We start from the raw sequence: 18788 nt of genomic DNA on the forward strand, positions 1-18788 counted from the left end.
AGCTTCCTTGAAGCATTATAATATATGCCTGTATTTTGCTATAGTACACTCCTACTAATGAGATAGTTGATAAGTTAAATTTTCAGTTTTGAGATTTAAAATATTAGGTGAAATATAAAGATTATTATATAAAGCTTGAGGAAACTATGATGCCAGTATTACTTTTTCAAAAAGAATAGAAAAAGATGGGAGAGAAGTTTACTAACATGATGGAATTTCTGCTTGGTGGGATTATTGATAATTAACTTTTAATACTAAATTTTACACAGTAAACATACATTTCTTTAAAAATCAGAAGATGAAGATAAAGGTCTGCGTTCCAAAGACAGGCACCTCACTTTCTCTTCCACCCATCGTTTAGTAGCTCACGGACTTTGGGCAAATCACATGCCATTTCAGAGCCTGTATTTCTTTATCTGGAAAAGATGAGAATCAAATGAAATTTAAAAATGTAAAAATGCTAAGGAAATTGCAAAATGCCATGCAAATGGTAGTTATTATTAGAAGTAGTCTTAATTTCCAGAAATTATGCTCTTCTATTTTGGAGAGGCCTTATTCTAAAGCTCTAGTTCTTTATTACTACATTAGGAGAAGGCAGTTACGCAGGAATCATAGGTACAATGACTCAATTTTATCGAAGTCGTCTTTGTTTTTAGAAATTCATTTTTAATAATGGTAGCTTTAAAATCACAGTGAAATTTTGAGTGCTTAACAGGACCATCAAAATGTCTTTTTTAAAGATAAATCATTCCTGTAACATTTAATATTCAGAATAATTTTGCAGATTGAGTTAGTGGGGTAAATTTTCAAAGTGAAAATCTGAAGGTGAATTACACTTATGTAATAAAATAGCTTTGCTACCAGGTAAGCTCATATATTTGGAATGTGTTTTCCCACACATATTTGTGAAAGCAAACAAAGGTCGTTTACTTCAAGTTACAGGTAAAACCATGACATTTTGGAAGCTCTAAAATGATTGGATTTTCTAGTCATCAGAGGTTTAATCTGAAGGGTACAAACTGACATGCAGAAACAATAAGCCTGGCCATGTTCTTTGTAAACACAAGGACATTGGATTTTCCAGCACTTGTTAGAATCAGTTTTGACAAGCCTTGTCAAAAGAGGCCAGCTTTATCAACAGTATCAAACTGTTTAGAGTTGAGTTCTCAGATGTTGCAGATTTATTCTGCACTCTTCTGCCCAGTTTGGTGATAATTTTATCCCTCTATTGCTACCTCAGTTTGAAATTCCAAACCACCTTTAAGAAAATAACCTTGGCCCAGTTAGCCGGGTATGGCATAAAAATAGCTTTGAAAAAGGGTAAGTACACATCAGTCCAGAAGTAAGAATATTAATGCTGACTCTTTCCCCCTACAAACCATTTTTTTTTTTTTTTTATGAGACGGAGTTTCACTCATGTTACCCAGGCTGGAGTGCAATGGTGCGATCTCGGCTCACCGCAACCTCCGCCTCCTGGGTTCAGGCAATTCTCCTGCCTCAGCCTCCTGAGTAGCTGGGATTACAGGCACGCACCACCATGCCCAGCTGATTTTTTGTATTTTTAGTAGAGACGGGGTTTCACCATGTTGACCAGGATGGTCTCGATCTCTTGACCTCGTGATCCACCCGCCTTGGCCTCCCAAAGTGCTGGGATTACAGGCTTGAGCCACCGCGCCCGGCCACAAACCATTTTTATGAAGCATAATCAAGATACTTTAGATAGTTAGTCCAGCGTTTAGAGAACCTGTAGTTGTTTTTTAACTGCAAAGAATTTAACCAGTTGGACTCTTTGAACCTTCATATCATTAAGCTTGTCTTGAATCACTCATTTTCTCTAGTTTCTCAAGCTCTTAACCCAGTCTGCTGTTCTCTCACTAATCACCCAAGTTCTTGCCTCCTGTTTCATATCTATGATTGAAGCCACCAGCAATAAACTGACGCTTTCTGCATTATCACCTTCCCTGCTTCCCTAAACATAGCATGGCTACATTCTCATTCAAGTCTCAAAAGGGTAGCATGTTTCTCCTCCTATTTAAGGAAAATTCCTTCATCTTTGCTCCAGTGTCATTCATCCCCTATCCTCTGAGACCTGGATCTCAAAATTTTATCATGTCCTCTGGCTTCAGCCTCTCACTTTTTATCCTGTTTTCTCCCACAGACAAAGCATTCTTGAGTATTTTTATCCATTAATACTAAACGGAAAAGTCCTTGACCCTGCAACCCATTCTAGTTATTGTCCCTTTGTTTGCCTTTTAAAAACTAGACTTGAAGAAACTCATATGTTCCATTGACTCCTCAACCCACTCTAGTCTGACCCCATACAGCCTTCACTCCACCAATTTTCATCAAGAACATCAACCTCAGGCTACTACAGTGGACATTCCTCTTCCATGTTCCTTCTTGTGTGGCGCTGCAATATTGCCATGGGCCTTATAGGGTTCCTGCATTTCCTTCATGCCCTTCTACCACCCTCTCCAGCCTTCCCTTCTCTGGTTTCTTTGTGAACTGTTCTTGCCCCTCCCTTAAACTATGGCATTCCCGGGACTCTGTCCTCACACTGCAGATTCTCACTGCATGATGGCAAGGCTTAGTTAACACAGTTGATGGCTCCCCAAACTCTGTCAGCCTCCCATTTTCAGACTTGAATATTAAACAGCTGGCTTCACATCTCATTCATTCAGTGAATTGTTGATTCATCAATATTCTGAGCATCTACTATCACCAGACTGGGTCTTAAAAGACTGAGTAATGAAAATACGGATTCTGCTGTGTCAGTGGGAAAGATGGGGAGGAAAACCGGACAGTGGCCACACAATGAATCATGTATTCCGAGAGAAGCAAGCAAGCAAAGGGTGCCATGAGCACAATGTGATAGTGACAAGCGCTGGTTCTGAGGGCTTTTCAGAATGTTATCCTTGGGACCTTAAGATTAATCAAACATGCAGGAAGAGAGATCCTTTTCCTCATTTCTCTCACATTTCTTACCCCAGTCACTCAGTCATCTAAATTAACAACACCCAATTCGCCTTGGCTCCTTTGTCATCTTGGGTTTTCAGTCAGACACCAAGTTCTACTCATTTTAGTCCCAAAATAGGCCCCAAGTCCAGCCCAGCCCAGTTGTACTACCTCTGTCCTGATTCAAAGCCTTGTCATCACCTACATTAGTGTAGTAGGCTTAAGTCAGATTCATGTTTTGATCTCTTTGGATCTACCTTTCCAAGACCAGCAAAATGGGCATCTGACTTAGTCACTGCTCTGCCTGAGTCTCCCAATCCCTGCAGCAGATGTTCTCCTGCCTATCAGAGTCCCAGAGGCAGGGCGCCCCTAAATCTGTCCATATATATCAGGTCCCAGCCCTGCAGATTCTGATTATGTAGAGCTGCTGGACTGGATGCTTTGTTTTTAAATTCCCTAAGAGATTTTGACACCTGACCAGATTGAGACCCTTGGCCTGCGAGGATAAAGTCTGAGCCCCTCTGCTTGTGCACGAGGCCCTTCCTGACCTGGCTTGAGCTTAGCAGTCAACTGCATTTCCTGCCATGCCCTGTGACATGCTTTACCCTCACATTGCAGCAATATTGAACCATGTATTCCCTTACCATCACGCCATTTTGTGTTTCCCTGCATTTGTCCATTTACCTGAATTAAGTGCCCTTTGCTTTCTCCCAACCTGAGTGAGGTATCGTTCCTTTGTTCCCATGGCAGCGATCAGTGCACAATGATGTTTGCCAGTCATTTCTGTCATCCTCTTTCATTTTCTGTATCAATTGATTAAAGGTTGCATTAGAGGGTTCAACTTTAATGTCATCTTATAATGTACATAAGCAAGCGTTTGCTTTTTTCTCATAAATGACCTTCATTTGAATTTAAAGTATGTAAGGAAAAGTATAATTTATCAACAAGTGCAGTTTTAAGTGACTTGTTTGATTTTGAAACTGAAGGTATATTAAAATCTCGTTTACTGATTAATGATGTCAAAAATAGACCAAAACAACTGCTGTCAGTGGCCCAGAGTTTGGGATTCTTGAACTTTGCATATGAAGCAAGCTGATTAAATTTTATAATTTTTATGTTTGCACATGACAAAGGTTTGGGGATGCCATTTTCAACCTTTCTTTGCAAGTAATTTGTTTGGGATATGTGGATGGTCTTGTTTCTCAATAAGTCAGAAGTTGGGAAATTGTCACTGTATTTTTGCCTTTTTTTTTTTTTTTTTTTTTTTTTTTTTTTTTTTTTTTTTTTTTTTGAGACAGAGTCTCACTCTGTCGCCCAGGCTGGAGTACAGTGGCTCAATCTCGGCTCACTGCAACTTCTGCCTCCCAGGTTCAAACAATTCTCCTGCCTTAGCCTCCTGAGTAGCTGGGATTACAGGCGCATGCCACCACGCCTGGCTAATTTATGTTTAGTAGAGATGGGGTTTCACCATGTTGGTCAGACTGGTCTCTAACCCCTGACCTCATGATCCGAGCATCTCAGCCTCCCAAAGTGCTGGGATTACAGGCGTGAGCCACTGCTCCCGGCCGCATTTCTGCTTTTGAATGTTGGCTTTTGAGATACTAGATTCATCTTGGTGTTCTGTGTAAGAATTTTGATTAGGTAAACACAACTTTTGGATCTGATAGAGATCTCAACAGGACTTGGCAGAAGTATCATTTCGAAGATGTCAGAATCTGAGTTCTGTCTTGGTATAACAGGTGTAAATTCCACAAGGGATGACTGGGTTTTAAAAGTTACAGCGGTCAGAACTACAACTACCCAGCTGTGGTTGCAGTACTGATTATGCCTGCTTGAGTCATGAGCACATTCATTTGATTTCCATGAAAAGAAAGCATGTTTAGATTATACTATTTTTTTGATTTTTCAAAAATCACAGTTGGCCTCTACCGATTTAAACCCTATGCTCCAAATTCCAGAAGTTGATGAGTCCTGATTGGAACTAACATAGTTTGAGATATGAATTGTGTGACTCCAGATAAGTTACTCAACCTCTCTAAACTTCAGTTTGCTCTACTATAAAATGTAGAGAATATTGTACCACCTGCCTCACAGGGTTGTAAGTATTGAATAGTACTTACCGTAATCATTTAATAAGTGGTAGCTGCATTATTATTACTGCATTTAAAAATAGCTGTTGTCCACTTTCCCACAAGACTAAACTTCTGGAGCCCTTGACTTTCATGTTTGCATCTCCAGTACCTAGCCTAGAGTCTAATATAGTTGTGATTCACTGTTTGTTGAACTGAATAAAACATGACTGTTCATCCAAAAGGAAGACAGATATATCTAGCAGAGGAACACCAGAAAGGAAACTAAAAGGGCAAAGGGGAAATGAAAAGGCTTGTTGTGGGCATTGTGGACAAGCTCAGTGAGCCTTCTTTTCTGGGACTCAGCCCTGATCCCCTCTAGTTAGTCTTCCACTATGCCACATAGGCCTGCTGGGCCTAGAGCAGAGAGAACATTCCTTCAGTGTTTCACTAATGGACTCAACATTGAAAAATCCAGCTTCTGTGATAAACTAAATTGTATTGGGTGCTAACTTTTCATTAGTCTTTGCCACACTTTTTGTTGAGCTAGAGATGTCACTGTGTAACGTAAGGCTACATTATATGGGGATTATGCTTTTGGTATTCAAATTCAGAATCTGTTATTTGAAGACATCATTTTGGGGAACTTTATTTTCCAGGTCCTATGAATAACAGCACACTTACTTCCTTGGCTACTTTTACAAAGCTTTAAAAATGTGATGTTTGGCTGGATGTGGTGGCTCTCGCCTATAATCCCAGCACTTTGGGAGGCCGAGGTGGGTGGATCACTTGAGGTCAGGAATTTGAGACCAACATGGCAAAACCTCATCTCTACTAGAAATACAAAAATTAGCTGGGTGTGGTGGCGGGCACCTATAATCCAGCTTCTTGAGAGGCTGGGGCAGGAAAATCGCTTGAACCCAGGAGGCAGCATGAGCCAAGATTGTGCCACTGCACTCCAGCCTGGGTATCAGAGACTCTCTTTCAAAATAAACAAATACATAAAATATGAAATTAAAAAATTAAAAAATAAATGTGATGTTTGTTGTATATTCCCCGAGTCTCTACTACTGGAAATCATATGTACCTCTTTTCTTTTTATTTTTCTTTCTTTTTTTTTTTTTCTCTCTCCTTTTCTCTGTCTCTGTGTCGTTCGTTCATTTTTTAACATATGTAGGCTATACCTTCATTAATGAGGGCAATGGGTATATGAGAATATGTTTGAATTCATGCATTGCTGCATTTGCCAGCAAGGACCTAGACTCATTATTTTCATAAACTAAAATTGTGTGTGTACATTATGCATATTTACATTTAAGCAGATTGAAGTTGAATTTTTTTTTTTTTTTTTTGAGACGGAGTTTCGCTCTTGTTACCCAGGCTGCAGTGCAATGGCGCGATCTCGGCTCACCGCAGCCTCCGCCTCCTGGGTTCAGGCAATTCTCCTGCCTCAGCCTCCTGAGTAGCTGGGATTACAGGCACGTGCCACCATGCCCAGCTAATTTTTTGTATTTTTAGTAGAGACGGGGTTTCACCATGTTGACCAGGATGGTCTCGATCTCTTGACCTCGTGATCCACCCGCCTCGGCCTCCCAAAGTGCTGGGATTACAGGCTTGAGCCACTGCGCCCGGCCTTTGAAGTTGAATTTCTGTTGACCATCTCATTGCAGTATACCTTTCTGGCAATCATATTTTGATTATTTTCAAATGTAACATTCTATTGGAAATAGATCATATCAAATGACATTCATGAATAGTGACCATGAAATAGCGCTTATAAAATATTTATATGAAGACTGCATTTCTTGATTTTACCTCTAGGACATTCTTTTAAGTTTTTTGTTGTTGTTTTGAGACAGGGTCTCACTCTGTCACCCAGGCTGGAGTGCAGTAGTGTGATCTTGGCTCACTGTAACCTCTGCCTCCCAGGCACATGTGATCCTCCCACCTCAGCCTCCCGAGTAGCTGGGACTACAGGCGTGTGCCACATGCCCAGCTAATTTGTGTGTGTGAGATATATGTAAATTTGGTAGAGATGGGGGTCTCGCCATGTTTCCCAGCCTGGTCTTGAACTCCTGGCCTTAAGTGATTTAACCACCTTGGCCTCCCAGAGTGCTGAGATTATAGGAGTGAGCCACTGCACTTGGCCAGTTCTTTTAAGATTTTAGTATTAGATGGAATCTTTAATTAGAGTTGCTTTTACCTTGTGGCTTAGCAAAGGCTATAAGTATATTCTTTTGTTACTTACAGTTTTCTAGGCTACTACGGAGTTTTCTCTGTGTATAGTTTTTGCTTTAATATCTGATTCCGTTTTCAGAAGTCTTTAGGAATATATTTATTGAATCTTCTACTTGCCTAGGTAAAATCCAGTTTTTTTTATTTTGAGGTAGAGCCTCAGTCTGTCACCCAGGCTGGAGTGCAGTGGCATGATCTTAGCTTACTGCCATCTCTGCCTCCTGGGTTCAAGCAATTCTCCTGCCTCAGCCTCCCAAGTAGCTGAGACTATAGGCACGCGCCACTGTGCCCAGCTACTTTTTTTGTATTTTTAGTAGAGTCGGGGTTTCACTGTGTTAGCCGGGATGGTCTCGAACTCCTGACCTCATGATCTGCCTGCCTCGGCCTCCCAAAGTGCTGGGACTACAGGCCTGAGCCACTGCACCGGGTGTAAAATACAGTTTTATGTGAATCAAGTTAGAGATTATATTTGTAAAAGAGCTTTTGCAAACAGTAACATTTTATTTAAATATCTGCCATTATTATTTGTGATTTATTTCCTTCCTTTTTAGTGGATGATGCTGGCAAAATAGAACACGACGGTTCTTCTGGAATGACCATGGACACAGAGTCGGAAATTGATCCTTGTAAAGTGGATGGCTCTTGCCCTGAGGTCATCAAGGTGTACATTTTTAAAGCTGACCCTGGAGAAGATGACTTAGGTAAGAAGAAATGTTTAGACATTATATAGTCTCATCCAAATGCTTCAACCTGATTACTTTTGGGTTATTTAGATTGAGAACATTTGGAGTCTCTTCTGAAGTAACTTTTATATAAGAATTTCAATGTAGTAATAGCAAAGATTGTAAAAAGTAATAAGGAAAGCATGTAGAAAGAAACAGGTGGAAATGAAGTTTTCAAGTAAATTATTGAAGCTGTCTTCTTCCCTGATAGGTGGAACTGTAGACATTGTGGAGAGTGAGCCTGAGAATGATCATGGAGTTGAACTGCTTGATCAGAACAGCAGTATTCGTGTTCCCAGGGAAAAGATGGTTTATATGACTGTCAATGACTCTCAGCCAGAAGATGAAGATTTAAGTAAGTAGGTGGCCTTTTTGTGGGAGAAAATTTTATGTTTCTGGAGCTTTTTTTTAAGTGGCCAACGTTTGAAATAAGTAGCATTATTTTAGAGGTTATTATGCTGCTACATTCCAAGGGAAACATCAATGACTCTTTATGTATGCTTATAATGTTGCTTTAAAACCAAATTATGGTGAAAACCAAGAAGTGAATGATTCATTCAACAAATATTTATTGAGTGCTTACTACACAAAAGCTATGTTCTAGGTATGTAATATTTGGACCTTCTTTCCATTTGTGTATTAACTGAATTCAAATAAAAACATCTTTCCTGTGATCTCTGTAAACCTGGTCACAGAAGTTTTTGTAACTTTCTACGTAGATGTTGCTGAAATCGCTGATGAAGTTTATATGGAAGTGATCGTAGGAGAGGAGGATGCTGCTGCGGCTGCTGCAGCCGCCGCCGCTGTGCATGAGCAGCAAATGGATGACAATGAAATCAAAACCTTCATGCCGATCGCATGGGCAGCAGCTTATGGTAAGTCGCCCAGCAGCTCTTAGCATTGAAGAAGTTGGTTCTTGAACATGAATCCATGATTGAAGAATGGTTTCTGTGGTCTTAGGTTTCAGAAATCTGAAATTCCAGTATCCTGTAAGGATTATTTGATTTGAATAAGAGTATAAAGTCTACTTTTTGTCTTTATTTTTAACAGGAATATTCTTCATGTGTATATTATGTAGAAGGAAGTGCTGCAAGAAATACACAGGCTTTCAGACTGAAACTTTTCATCATATTTGGCCCATGACTTTATAATTTTGGGAGACAACAAGGGAGTCCATGGGGCAAAATGCTGACATGCGTTTTTTAGCTTTGGAAGCTAGGCGTTTCCTACGGTCTTGCTATAATAAATGTGCTCATAAAACCCATGACCTAGAATGGGGAATTTCTGTCATTCATGAGTATCATGGCTTACTTTTCGTTGTTGTAGTTAATAAAGAATTCCTAATTCTTTAGAATTTATAATACTGTATAATTTTGTTTTTTAATACGCATTGTCAGGTAATAATTCTGATGGAATTGAAAACCGGAATGGCACTGCAAGTGCCCTCTTGCACATAGATGAGTCTGCTGGCCTCGGCAGACTGGCTAAACAAAAACCAAAGAAAAGGAGAAGACCTGATTCCAGGCAGTACCAAACAGGTGAGGGCGCACGAGTTCCATGGCGCAGCGTGCTCTGCGAGCTCTCAGAGGAAACTCTAGTATGTATCCACAGGGGTGTCACAATGGCATTTTAGCTGCTAGATCATATGTAGCTTTGTCTATTGAACTTGAAAATATAATTTTCAGAATTCAGTGATATTCATGAATGATTTCCTTGGATAAAAAGAAACAGGAGATGGCGCAAACATGGATGAGAAAAATTCAAAACTTTGATGATTTTTATGTGTACATGGAATGAAATCCCTCAAATATGTTACAAGCATTAACTTTTTAAATAAATTAACATATTTAGAGAATCTAATTATGTCAGCATAAAGCAGGCATAATTTACAGAGCAGCAGGATAAGTACTTTAGTTCATTATGACATATTCCTATTTTTATATGATGATTTGCATATTAAAAATTTTATGGGTATATTTAAACTTTGCTATAAGTTAATGTAAGTTATGGTTTTTGGAATAAACAGTGGAAATTTTTGTAACCAAAGTTTATTTTTATGATTAATTTCCCACCAGTTTCCCCTTTTTTTTTTGAGGCAGAATCTTGCTGTGTTGCCCAGGCTGAAGTGCAGTGGCGCAATATCAACTCACTGCAACCTCCGCCTCCTGGGTACAAGTGATTCTTCTGCCTCAGCCTCTCGTGTAGCTGGGATTACAGATGTGCGCTACCGTGCCTCACTAATTTTTGTATTTTTAGTAGGGATGGGGTTTCACCGTGTTGGCCAGGCTGGTCTTGAATTCCTGAGTTGAGATGACCTGCCTGCCTTGGCCTCCCAAAGTGCTGGGATTACAGGTGTGAGCCACCGCACCCAGCTAATTTTCCACCAATTTCTAAATTGCTATAGCTTTAATCACTAATTGATGGAAGTTACATATTCATTAATTTTATTAAACTAGAGGGAATGAAGGTGGTACAGTCCTCACGAATGAAGTTTTCAGACCATTTTCTCTTTGGGTTGCTATATCTCGTGTTGAAAAACAGTAAAAGGAATGCTAAGTAGTGAATAGCCCAATTTAGGAGTCCTTGGCCAACAGTGGTCAGAACATATCCATTACATTCGTGAAGAAACTGGAACAGAACTTGGTTTGAGCACTCATATTCCTTTCTTTCCCTTTCTTAGCAATAATTATTGGCCCTGATGGACATCCTTTGACTGTCTATCCTTGCATGATTTGTGGGAAGAAGTTTAAGTCGAGAGGTTTTTTGAAAAGGCACATGAAAAACCATCCTGAACACCTTGCCAAGAAGAAGTACCGCTGTACTGACTGTGATTACACTACCAACAAGAAGATAAGTTTACACAACCACCTGGAGAGCCACAAGCTAACCAGCAAGGCAGAGAAGGCCATTGAATGCGACGAGTGTGGGAAGCATTTCTCTCACGCAGGGGCTTTGTTTACTCACAAAATGGTGCATAAGGAAAAAGGAGCCAACAAAATGCACAAGTGTAAATTCTGTGAATACGAGACAGCTGAACAAGGGCTATTGAATCGCCACCTCTTGGCGGTCCACAGCAAGAACTTTCCTCATATTTGTGTGGAGTGTGGTAAGGGTTTTCGTCACCCATCAGAGCTCAAAAAGCACATGAGAATCCATACTGGGGAGAAGCCGTACCAATGCCAGTACTGCGAATATAGGTCTGCAGACTCTTCTAACTTGAAAACGCATGTAAAAACTAAGCATAGTAAAGAGATGCCATTCAAGTGTGACATTTGTCTTCTGACTTTCTCGGATACCAAAGAGGTGCAGCAACATGCTCTTATCCACCAAGAAAGCAAAACACACCAGTGTTTGCATTGTGACCACAAGAGTTCGAACTCGAGTGATTTGAAACGACACATAATTTCAGTTCACACGAAAGACTACCCCCATAAGTGTGACATGTGTGATAAAGGCTTTCACAGGCCTTCAGAACTCAAGAAACATGTGGCTGCCCACAAGGGCAAAAAAATGCACCAGTGTAGACATTGTGACTTTAAGATTGCAGATCCTTTTGTTCTAAGTCGCCATATTCTCTCAGTTCACACAAAGGATCTTCCGTTTAGGTGTAAGAGATGTAGAAAGGGATTCAGGCAACAGAATGAGCTTAAAAAGCATATGAAGACACACAGTGGCAGGAAAGTGTATCAGTGTGAGTACTGTGAGTATAGCACTACAGATGCCTCAGGCTTTAAACGACATGTTATTTCCATTCACACGAAAGACTATCCTCACCGGTGTGAGTACTGCAAGAAAGGCTTCCGAAGACCTTCAGAAAAGAACCAGCACATAATGCGACATCATAAAGAAGTTGGCCTGCCCTAACGATACTTGTGCAGACGTTTGTAGAGATATTGGCCTTGAAGCAGAAAATTCATTTTAAAGCCAATCAATCTCATTCACATACAATACTGTATATTGATTTATGCTGTGTACAAATAGATTTACTGCTTCTAGTTGACTTTTTTTAATATACATTTTGTTCAGTAGTGTGTTCTGAATTCTATTCAGTTTGTTTAATAAATGGGGAAAACTGGCAACGTGCTAGTTACTTTTAATAAAGTAATCCCTGATTCTATACTGAATTTTTATATCTTAGAAGTTTTATATTTATTTAAATATTTACCTTGCTTACCTTGATGGTACTCTTCTAAGACCATTAACTTAAGGTAACTTTACATTGGTAACTCTGAAAGTATTCATGTTGACTCATTATTTTTCCCCATGCATTTCTCACAATAAAATCGTCAGAGACATCTACTAATATAAATGGGAGATTTTACAGTCAGGTCTAATTATCATAAGATGGAAGTCATTTACTTGTCTTGGTTAATATTTTCAGACCACTTGACAGCGAAAGTTGCCATTTGAGCTTTTGTGTCCCTGGCTTTGCTGAGTAAAGAACAGTGGCTGGGTTCGTGTTTACTTTTCATTTTGTTTAGCAGATAAAATAATACTTCTTTTGGCTTTCTTTGGATTATTTACATCTTTTGTCAGCATAGCAAACTTAGAAAACCTTATTGAAAAATTTTCCTTGATCCTGTTGTATTTTGATTATTCTGTCTGTGCGGCTTCGTCTTGGAATGGTTGTGTGCTACAAATGACACGTACTGAGGACTGCAGTTCGGAATCTCCTAGAGGTAACTTGTGGCTTATAGGATCTTTTGCAACTTTATATATGTAAATGTACCCTGAATTATATATATACACATATATATCATGTACCTGTGTGTATTGCTTACTTTACATATTTATACACACGACCCCAAGTAGTAGTTGTTTAAAATCTGTAATTAAAAATATTAAATTTACAGTAACATGAAAGATCCAGGGATGCATGAGAGAGCATTTTGTAAGTCATGCTCTTCAGAGAGACTACTCAGGTGAAGAATTAGAAGGAAAATAAGGACACTAGTATTTTTAAAGAGTAAAGGTATTTTCTTTTAAATATCTTTGGTAATTGAAAAATAGAGGTTAAGATGTTTCTAGGTATAATGTTTTCATACAGTTTCAGCTCCATGTCTTTATATATTTTTGAAAAGCAAATGAGTATCCAGACATGACTCCCACAGTTCTCTTTGAGAAGCCTGAGAGGGAACTCTATCTTATTTAGTGAGGGGGATGGAAAAGCAGCGATAGCTCTGTGGACCAGAGAACAGGTGCTAATTATGACTTCACACTTGGCAAGTTCAGCCTGATGTGTTATTTCTTAGACAGTTACAGTTAGCAAACTTTAAAAACTTAACACTCAAGTTGGCTTTGATTAAAAGGTAAAGATGTGTTTTAAGTGGATAAGGAAAGTCTGAGGCCTTATTTGGAACATCACTAAGTCTTCCACAGTTTTTTTGAGAGTTGGCATTTTTTAACAGTTCTGAATCAGTGTCATACATTCATAAAACGAATTCTGTTGATTAGAACTTGGTTGTGCTAAGACGAATCTTGGAGAACAGAAAACAGTTTTTGGGGTCCCTTCAATTGGCTATTGGTTTATATGCATCTAGCACATTGAAGGAGAACTAGAAATTGTCTTCCCACTCAGTAGCTGCCTTGCCACCTCATTATGGTGCTCCATCCCCTTTGTGCTTAGGTTTTTACCTTTCATCTTTCTCTTTACCATTGATGTTTGTATTCAAGAGTTATATTTTTAGGGTTAGAAATCAAAATATTTGGTGTTTGGCAAGCCTCTGAAGTGCTAGACTGACTTAGTCTAGTTTTAAATCAAGTGCTTTAGGCAGGTGTGAACTCTAGCCTAAATGCCCGTCAAAGTCAAGGCATGGGTTTTCCTAGCCTATCTCATAGCAAATTCCTGTACCTTCTTGGCCCACATAATGTGCTGGTTTTTTTTTTTTTTTTTTTTTTAACGAACTTAAAATTATATGATTTGTAATTCATTGCCCTGCGATTCTTGAAAGCTCTGTCTGTTTTTTTGTGAGAACTTTTAAAATCTCCCTTGATTTTTATTTTTCCCAGAAGTAATGTAAAAACACTTAAATGAAAGTGGAAGTGTATTAATTTTAAATCCTATAAAATTAATACAGAAAATATAAATGATTGGGTCATTTAACTATATTTTTTTAAATAAACTGAAAGATAAAGAACACAACACTTTACACATTTTATATTTCTCTTACATAGTCTGGAATCATACACAGTTCTTTTCTTTTTAAAGCACAATATTAAAACCTTTAAAAGGTATTTAAGGGTCTGGTCAAGTGAATATGATAAAACGTATTTGTCTGTATAAAGAGAAAATGAAATTGTAGTCACTGTTATGTACTGACATTAGTTACAACCTAGTTTTAATTCTTAAAACAATTTTGATTAGCAAAGCTAAAAAGACAAGGATGCTTCAGTTAAAATGTTTTAAAGAGGTACAGATTTTTACAAGGACATAATATAAGTTATTGTTCTGTAGAAATATCCTATTAAATATTGTATGTCCCTCCCTCTGTATACTTTGTAAAAAAAGTAAAATACATAAAAAGAAAATCATATAGGGATGTGTGACATTATTGTAATTGTGTACTTGAGAATAACGTGCAAAAATAAAAATCAGAATATTTTCCTGTTATTGAATGTTTAGTCTATTTGATACCAGTACTAAGTTAATGATTTTTCTTAAGGAAAAAAATGTACAGTTTTTGTAAACCTAATAAACATCAAAAGCAGTGGATTATTTTCATCCCCCCCATTTCTTAATTCCTTTTACGCAGCAGTGGAATGCAAAGTGCTCGATTGCTTTGAATTTTGTGACTCAGATGCAAATACTGGTAATATTTCAGTCCTGTGAATTTGCAAGTAGTATTTCAGAGAAGAGGTGATTGGTGAGTCCTTTGATGAGCATGTCCTTGGAATTCATTTTTTCTTTTATCTTCATAAAGGATTTGTTTTATTAGCATCTCCAATTCCTCTGAGATGAATTACCTATGCATAAAGTGGTTTTTGAGAGCACTTAAAGTTCATTTCAGTATTAATTCACAGCATATTTAATCAGTGGGAACTGTAACCACCTCCACAGCAGAAATCGTGCCCTCAAGTTACCCCTTTGTGCCCAGTTTAGAGGACTCTAGTAGATGCTAACATACTAGAGAGTGGTCATTGCTGCAGTTAAAAATCGGCAGTTAAGTAAATGTCAGGAGTCAAAAGAGATAGAGTTGTGCCATCTTTGGTTTTATAGACAAGATTCTGCAGTTCTTCCAGCTGTATGAGCAAGCAAATGTTTGCCTAATAGTTGAAACAGTAAATCAGAATTTTAGGTAAATGACCAAGGGAATGTGGTGAATGTCACTGTCCAGAGCCATAAATCGGACAAAACCATAGCATGCTGAAAAACTTAAGTTGTAATGGAACGTCCAACAGATGATACCTAACCTGTCTGTGATCCCAACCAGTCAGATAATGTGCATCTGTATTACCTGGAAATCTCAGTATTAACAATTGCATTTCACACAAATTCTAGCATTCATGTAAGGAAAAACATGGCTAATCAATATCTTAAAGGGGGGGCAATCTTTCAGAGCAGTGGTTTTCAAAGTGTGGCCTGCGGCATTGGCAGCATCTTAATCTCCTGGGACTTTGTTAAAGATGCAAATTCTCAGCCCCATGCTAGTCCTACTGAATTGGGAAACTGGTGTGTGACCCAGCAATCTTTGTTTTAATATGTTCTCCAAGTGATTCTGATGCCTGTTAAAGCTTAGGAAACTTTTAGAGCACTTGAAGAACCTAAAAGATGACTGGTTCAACATTTAGTGTGGTAGATGAGAAAATCACAAAAAAATCAGAAATGAACAGTGAGAGAAGAATAGGACCCAGACGGTAGTTTATACCTTCGGTTTGCTGTTTTAAAACTGTGAGTCTGCCAAGTCAACAAGTATATATCCTTTAGCACACATGTAAATAGCCTGCACTTCCTAAATCTTGTGTGGCCTCCCATAGTTACATTCCTTAAAGGTAAATTGGGTTCAGAGGAAGTTTCAGCATTTAAAAGAGGGGCTGAGAAAGATTTGTGTGTTTTAATTGGCCCAGGGTTACTTAAGGAAATCATCGAAAAAACCATTTTGCCACATTCTGCAACTGTTTTGAGGTCAAATTAAGTTTACCCTATGGATTTTGTTTCATCTTTTGTTTCGTGTATATATTGTTTGCCTTTTTCATAAAAATCTTGGATTTGTTATATATTGTTCCTGTTATTTTTGACATCTTTCCTATTGTAAATAAATTACTATTTTGTTTTAAGTTACCCTAGTGGAGTGTTGGCTATAGACAAAGTATACATGCACACTCAAAATGAGAAGGCTTAAGTCACACAGTTAATGAATTCCCAAGTTGTTCAAAGCTGGAGGTGATTGACTCCCTTCAGTAGTTTAGCACCAAGGAACATACACTATTGTGTATAGGCAAAGCATCTGCACCGACTTCAATTTCAAAATCATTTTCTGACTTCTGCGATGGAAATACTCAGTCCACCAAGTTTGAGGCCAAAATCAAGAATACTTGGTTTTTCCTATTCAGTTGGTCTCCCATGTTACTTGTATTGCTGGTATTGGTGGACACAAAGGATCTGGCATTATAGTGACCTGTCAAGACTGGAAAGCCACTAGGAGACTTGGCTCCTGAAAACCTGCTCAGGACTTCTAGATGTCTTTGGCTATGTGAGCTACCACAGAAGTATCTAAACACATTGACTAAATTATAGAATAGTTAACTAGACCTATGTTATTTTGCTTTCTAAGAGGCCAGCTTCTGCTTGTCCTTCATGCTTGTATTTGACTTTATTATTTTTTTTTCGAGACGGGGTTTCACTCTTGTCCGCCCCAGGCTGGAGTGCAGTGGCACGATCTTGGCTCACTGCAACCTCAGTCTCGTGGGTTCAAGCGATTCTCTTATCTCAGCCTCCTGAGTAGCTGGGATTACAGGTGTGTGCCACCACGTTCGGCTAATTTTTGTATTATTAGTAGAGACAGGGTTTCACCATGTTGCCCAGGCTAGTCTTGAACTCCTGACCTCAGGTGATCTGCCCGCCTCGGCCTCCCAAAGTGCTGGGATTACAGGCGTGAGCCACCACACCCGGCGTATTTGACGTTAAATGTAGAACCCATTTCCTTTTGTCTGAGATTCTTTGAAATAAGGGGGTATTGCAAAGCCATCTGTTGGGGTTTTGAAAGTTCTAGTCACCTATCCTCCCCTCTTGAGTTCTAACCACATTGAAAATAGACCACAAGAAACCACCAACTGAGATTGTGATTTATTCTAGTAAGACTGGACTGGGAGACCCAGAGGCTGAGATGAATCTGTTTCCAATCTATTTCCCTCCAATGTAGGCTTTGACTGATGTAGCCAGTCATTTGAAGGCATGGGGCCTACCTTCCATTCCTCTGTGAGCTATCGAGAGACTAGTTCATCAGAGAAAGGGAGCATCTACCCCAGTCCTCCCAGGCTAGGACCCAGGAAAAGGGGGAGAAGAGTTCCCATACATCATCCTAATAAACATTAGTCCAATTCTGGATTACCCTCTGGTATTAGCACAACAGCAACGTGATGTTTTTGCCATTAGCCTTGCATATTTGTGTCCACTTTTATTGATTTTTACTGTTACCCCTTGAAGTGGTGATTGTGGCAGACCTTCTAAAGTTCCTTCTTCTTTCAAGGCAGTATAGTTTGGTTGTTCTTCAGAAAATTAATTTTTAAAGGGCAAATGTACTTACTATACAAAGATGGAAATCTTGCAAGTTATTTTTATTGCATGCTTTCATAACAAAAATAAGGAAGATGATCACCCACAAGGCCACCTTCTGTATTAAAGGGATTGCTTGTCTTTGTTCTCTTCCAATCTTAGTCCATACACATAAATCTTTTATCTGTCTTCTAACCACAGTTTCAGTTCTATTCTGGGTTCAGCGATTTTCTTTTCAAACATCAAATGTAATTCACGTGTCTACACCAATATATGGGAGAGTTTGTTCCCCTCAGCCTTACAAACAGTGAGTGTTACAGCTAATCTCACAGGTTAAAAAAATAAAGAATATGTCATCGCTGTTTCACTTTGCTTTGACCAGACTCCTAGTGGAGTTTAATGCTTTTATGTATCTAATAGCACTTTAAGTTGTCCCTCTGATAAATTGCCTGTTCATATCCTGTGCCCCATTTTCTATTTGGAGTTATTTGTACATTAAGCGTATTAACTTTTCTAATACATTTGCTGCACATTTTTGTAGTGTATGATTTATCTTGTTATTGCTTATGTAATCTTTTCATATATAAAAAGCTTTAATATTTGTGTAATGTTTATTTTTTCCCTTTATGATTCCTGGTGTTTCTTGTTCTGCTTAAAAAGGTCTTTTCTACCCCAAGGTTCTGCAAATATATGCCTAGGTTTTTTTCTATATTTTTATTGTTTTGTTTGGATTTTTATGTAATTAAAATTATTTTGTTTAGCAGATCCAATGGTGATTTAAAAAATTATTTTGAAAAATTACCTGGACAAGGTGGCTATGCGCCTGTAGTCCCAGCTACTCTGGAGACTGAAGTGGGGGGATCACTTGAGCCCAGGAATTCAAGGTTATGGTGAAATATCATGCCACTGCACTCCAGCCTAGGTGACAGAGCGAGACCCCATCCCCCCAAATTTTTTTTTCAATATATTGTTTTGTAGGGACTCTAATTTCTGTTTTCTCTTGGTTAGGGAGCCTCCTATTCCAGTATTGTTGATGAAGTAAGTCATCCTTTACCCTCATGAACTGAAATGACACTTTATGTGGTCACCATATAT

At 38.7% G+C, this 18788-nt stretch overlaps 1 protein-coding gene across 15 annotated transcripts in view; it reads left to right on the forward strand.

Annotated features, from left to right (window-relative positions):
* Positions 1-14509, forward strand: part of ZFX (zinc finger protein X-linked) — a 64685-nt gene extending 50176 nt beyond the window's left edge. For 10 of the 15 annotated variants that reach the window (XM_032286138.1, XM_032286141.1, XM_032286144.1 and 7 more), the window contains 5 exons: positions 7811-7960; positions 8193-8336; positions 8701-8856; positions 9379-9519; positions 10662-11929. In XM_032286138.1, the coding sequence (XP_032142029.1) occupies positions 7811-7960; positions 8193-8336; positions 8701-8856; positions 9379-9519; positions 10662-11845 (1775 nt within the window). In that variant the 3' untranslated portion in view covers positions 11846-11929. Of the gene's footprint in view, positions 1-7810; positions 7961-8192; positions 8337-8700; positions 8857-9378; positions 9520-10661 lie in introns of all 15 variants that reach the window. The other 5 variants (XM_032286148.1, XM_032286146.1, XM_032286147.1 and 2 more) reach the window with 2 other exon arrangements.
* Positions 14510-18788: the final 4279 nt, after the last annotated feature.

This window comes from Sapajus apella, unplaced genomic scaffold (genome assembly GCF_009761245.1).
Source record: "Sapajus apella isolate SASKATOON/1434 unplaced genomic scaffold, GSC_monkey_1.0 scaffold17, whole genome shotgun sequence".
NCBI lineage: Eukaryota > Metazoa > Chordata > Mammalia > Primates > Cebidae > Sapajus > Sapajus apella.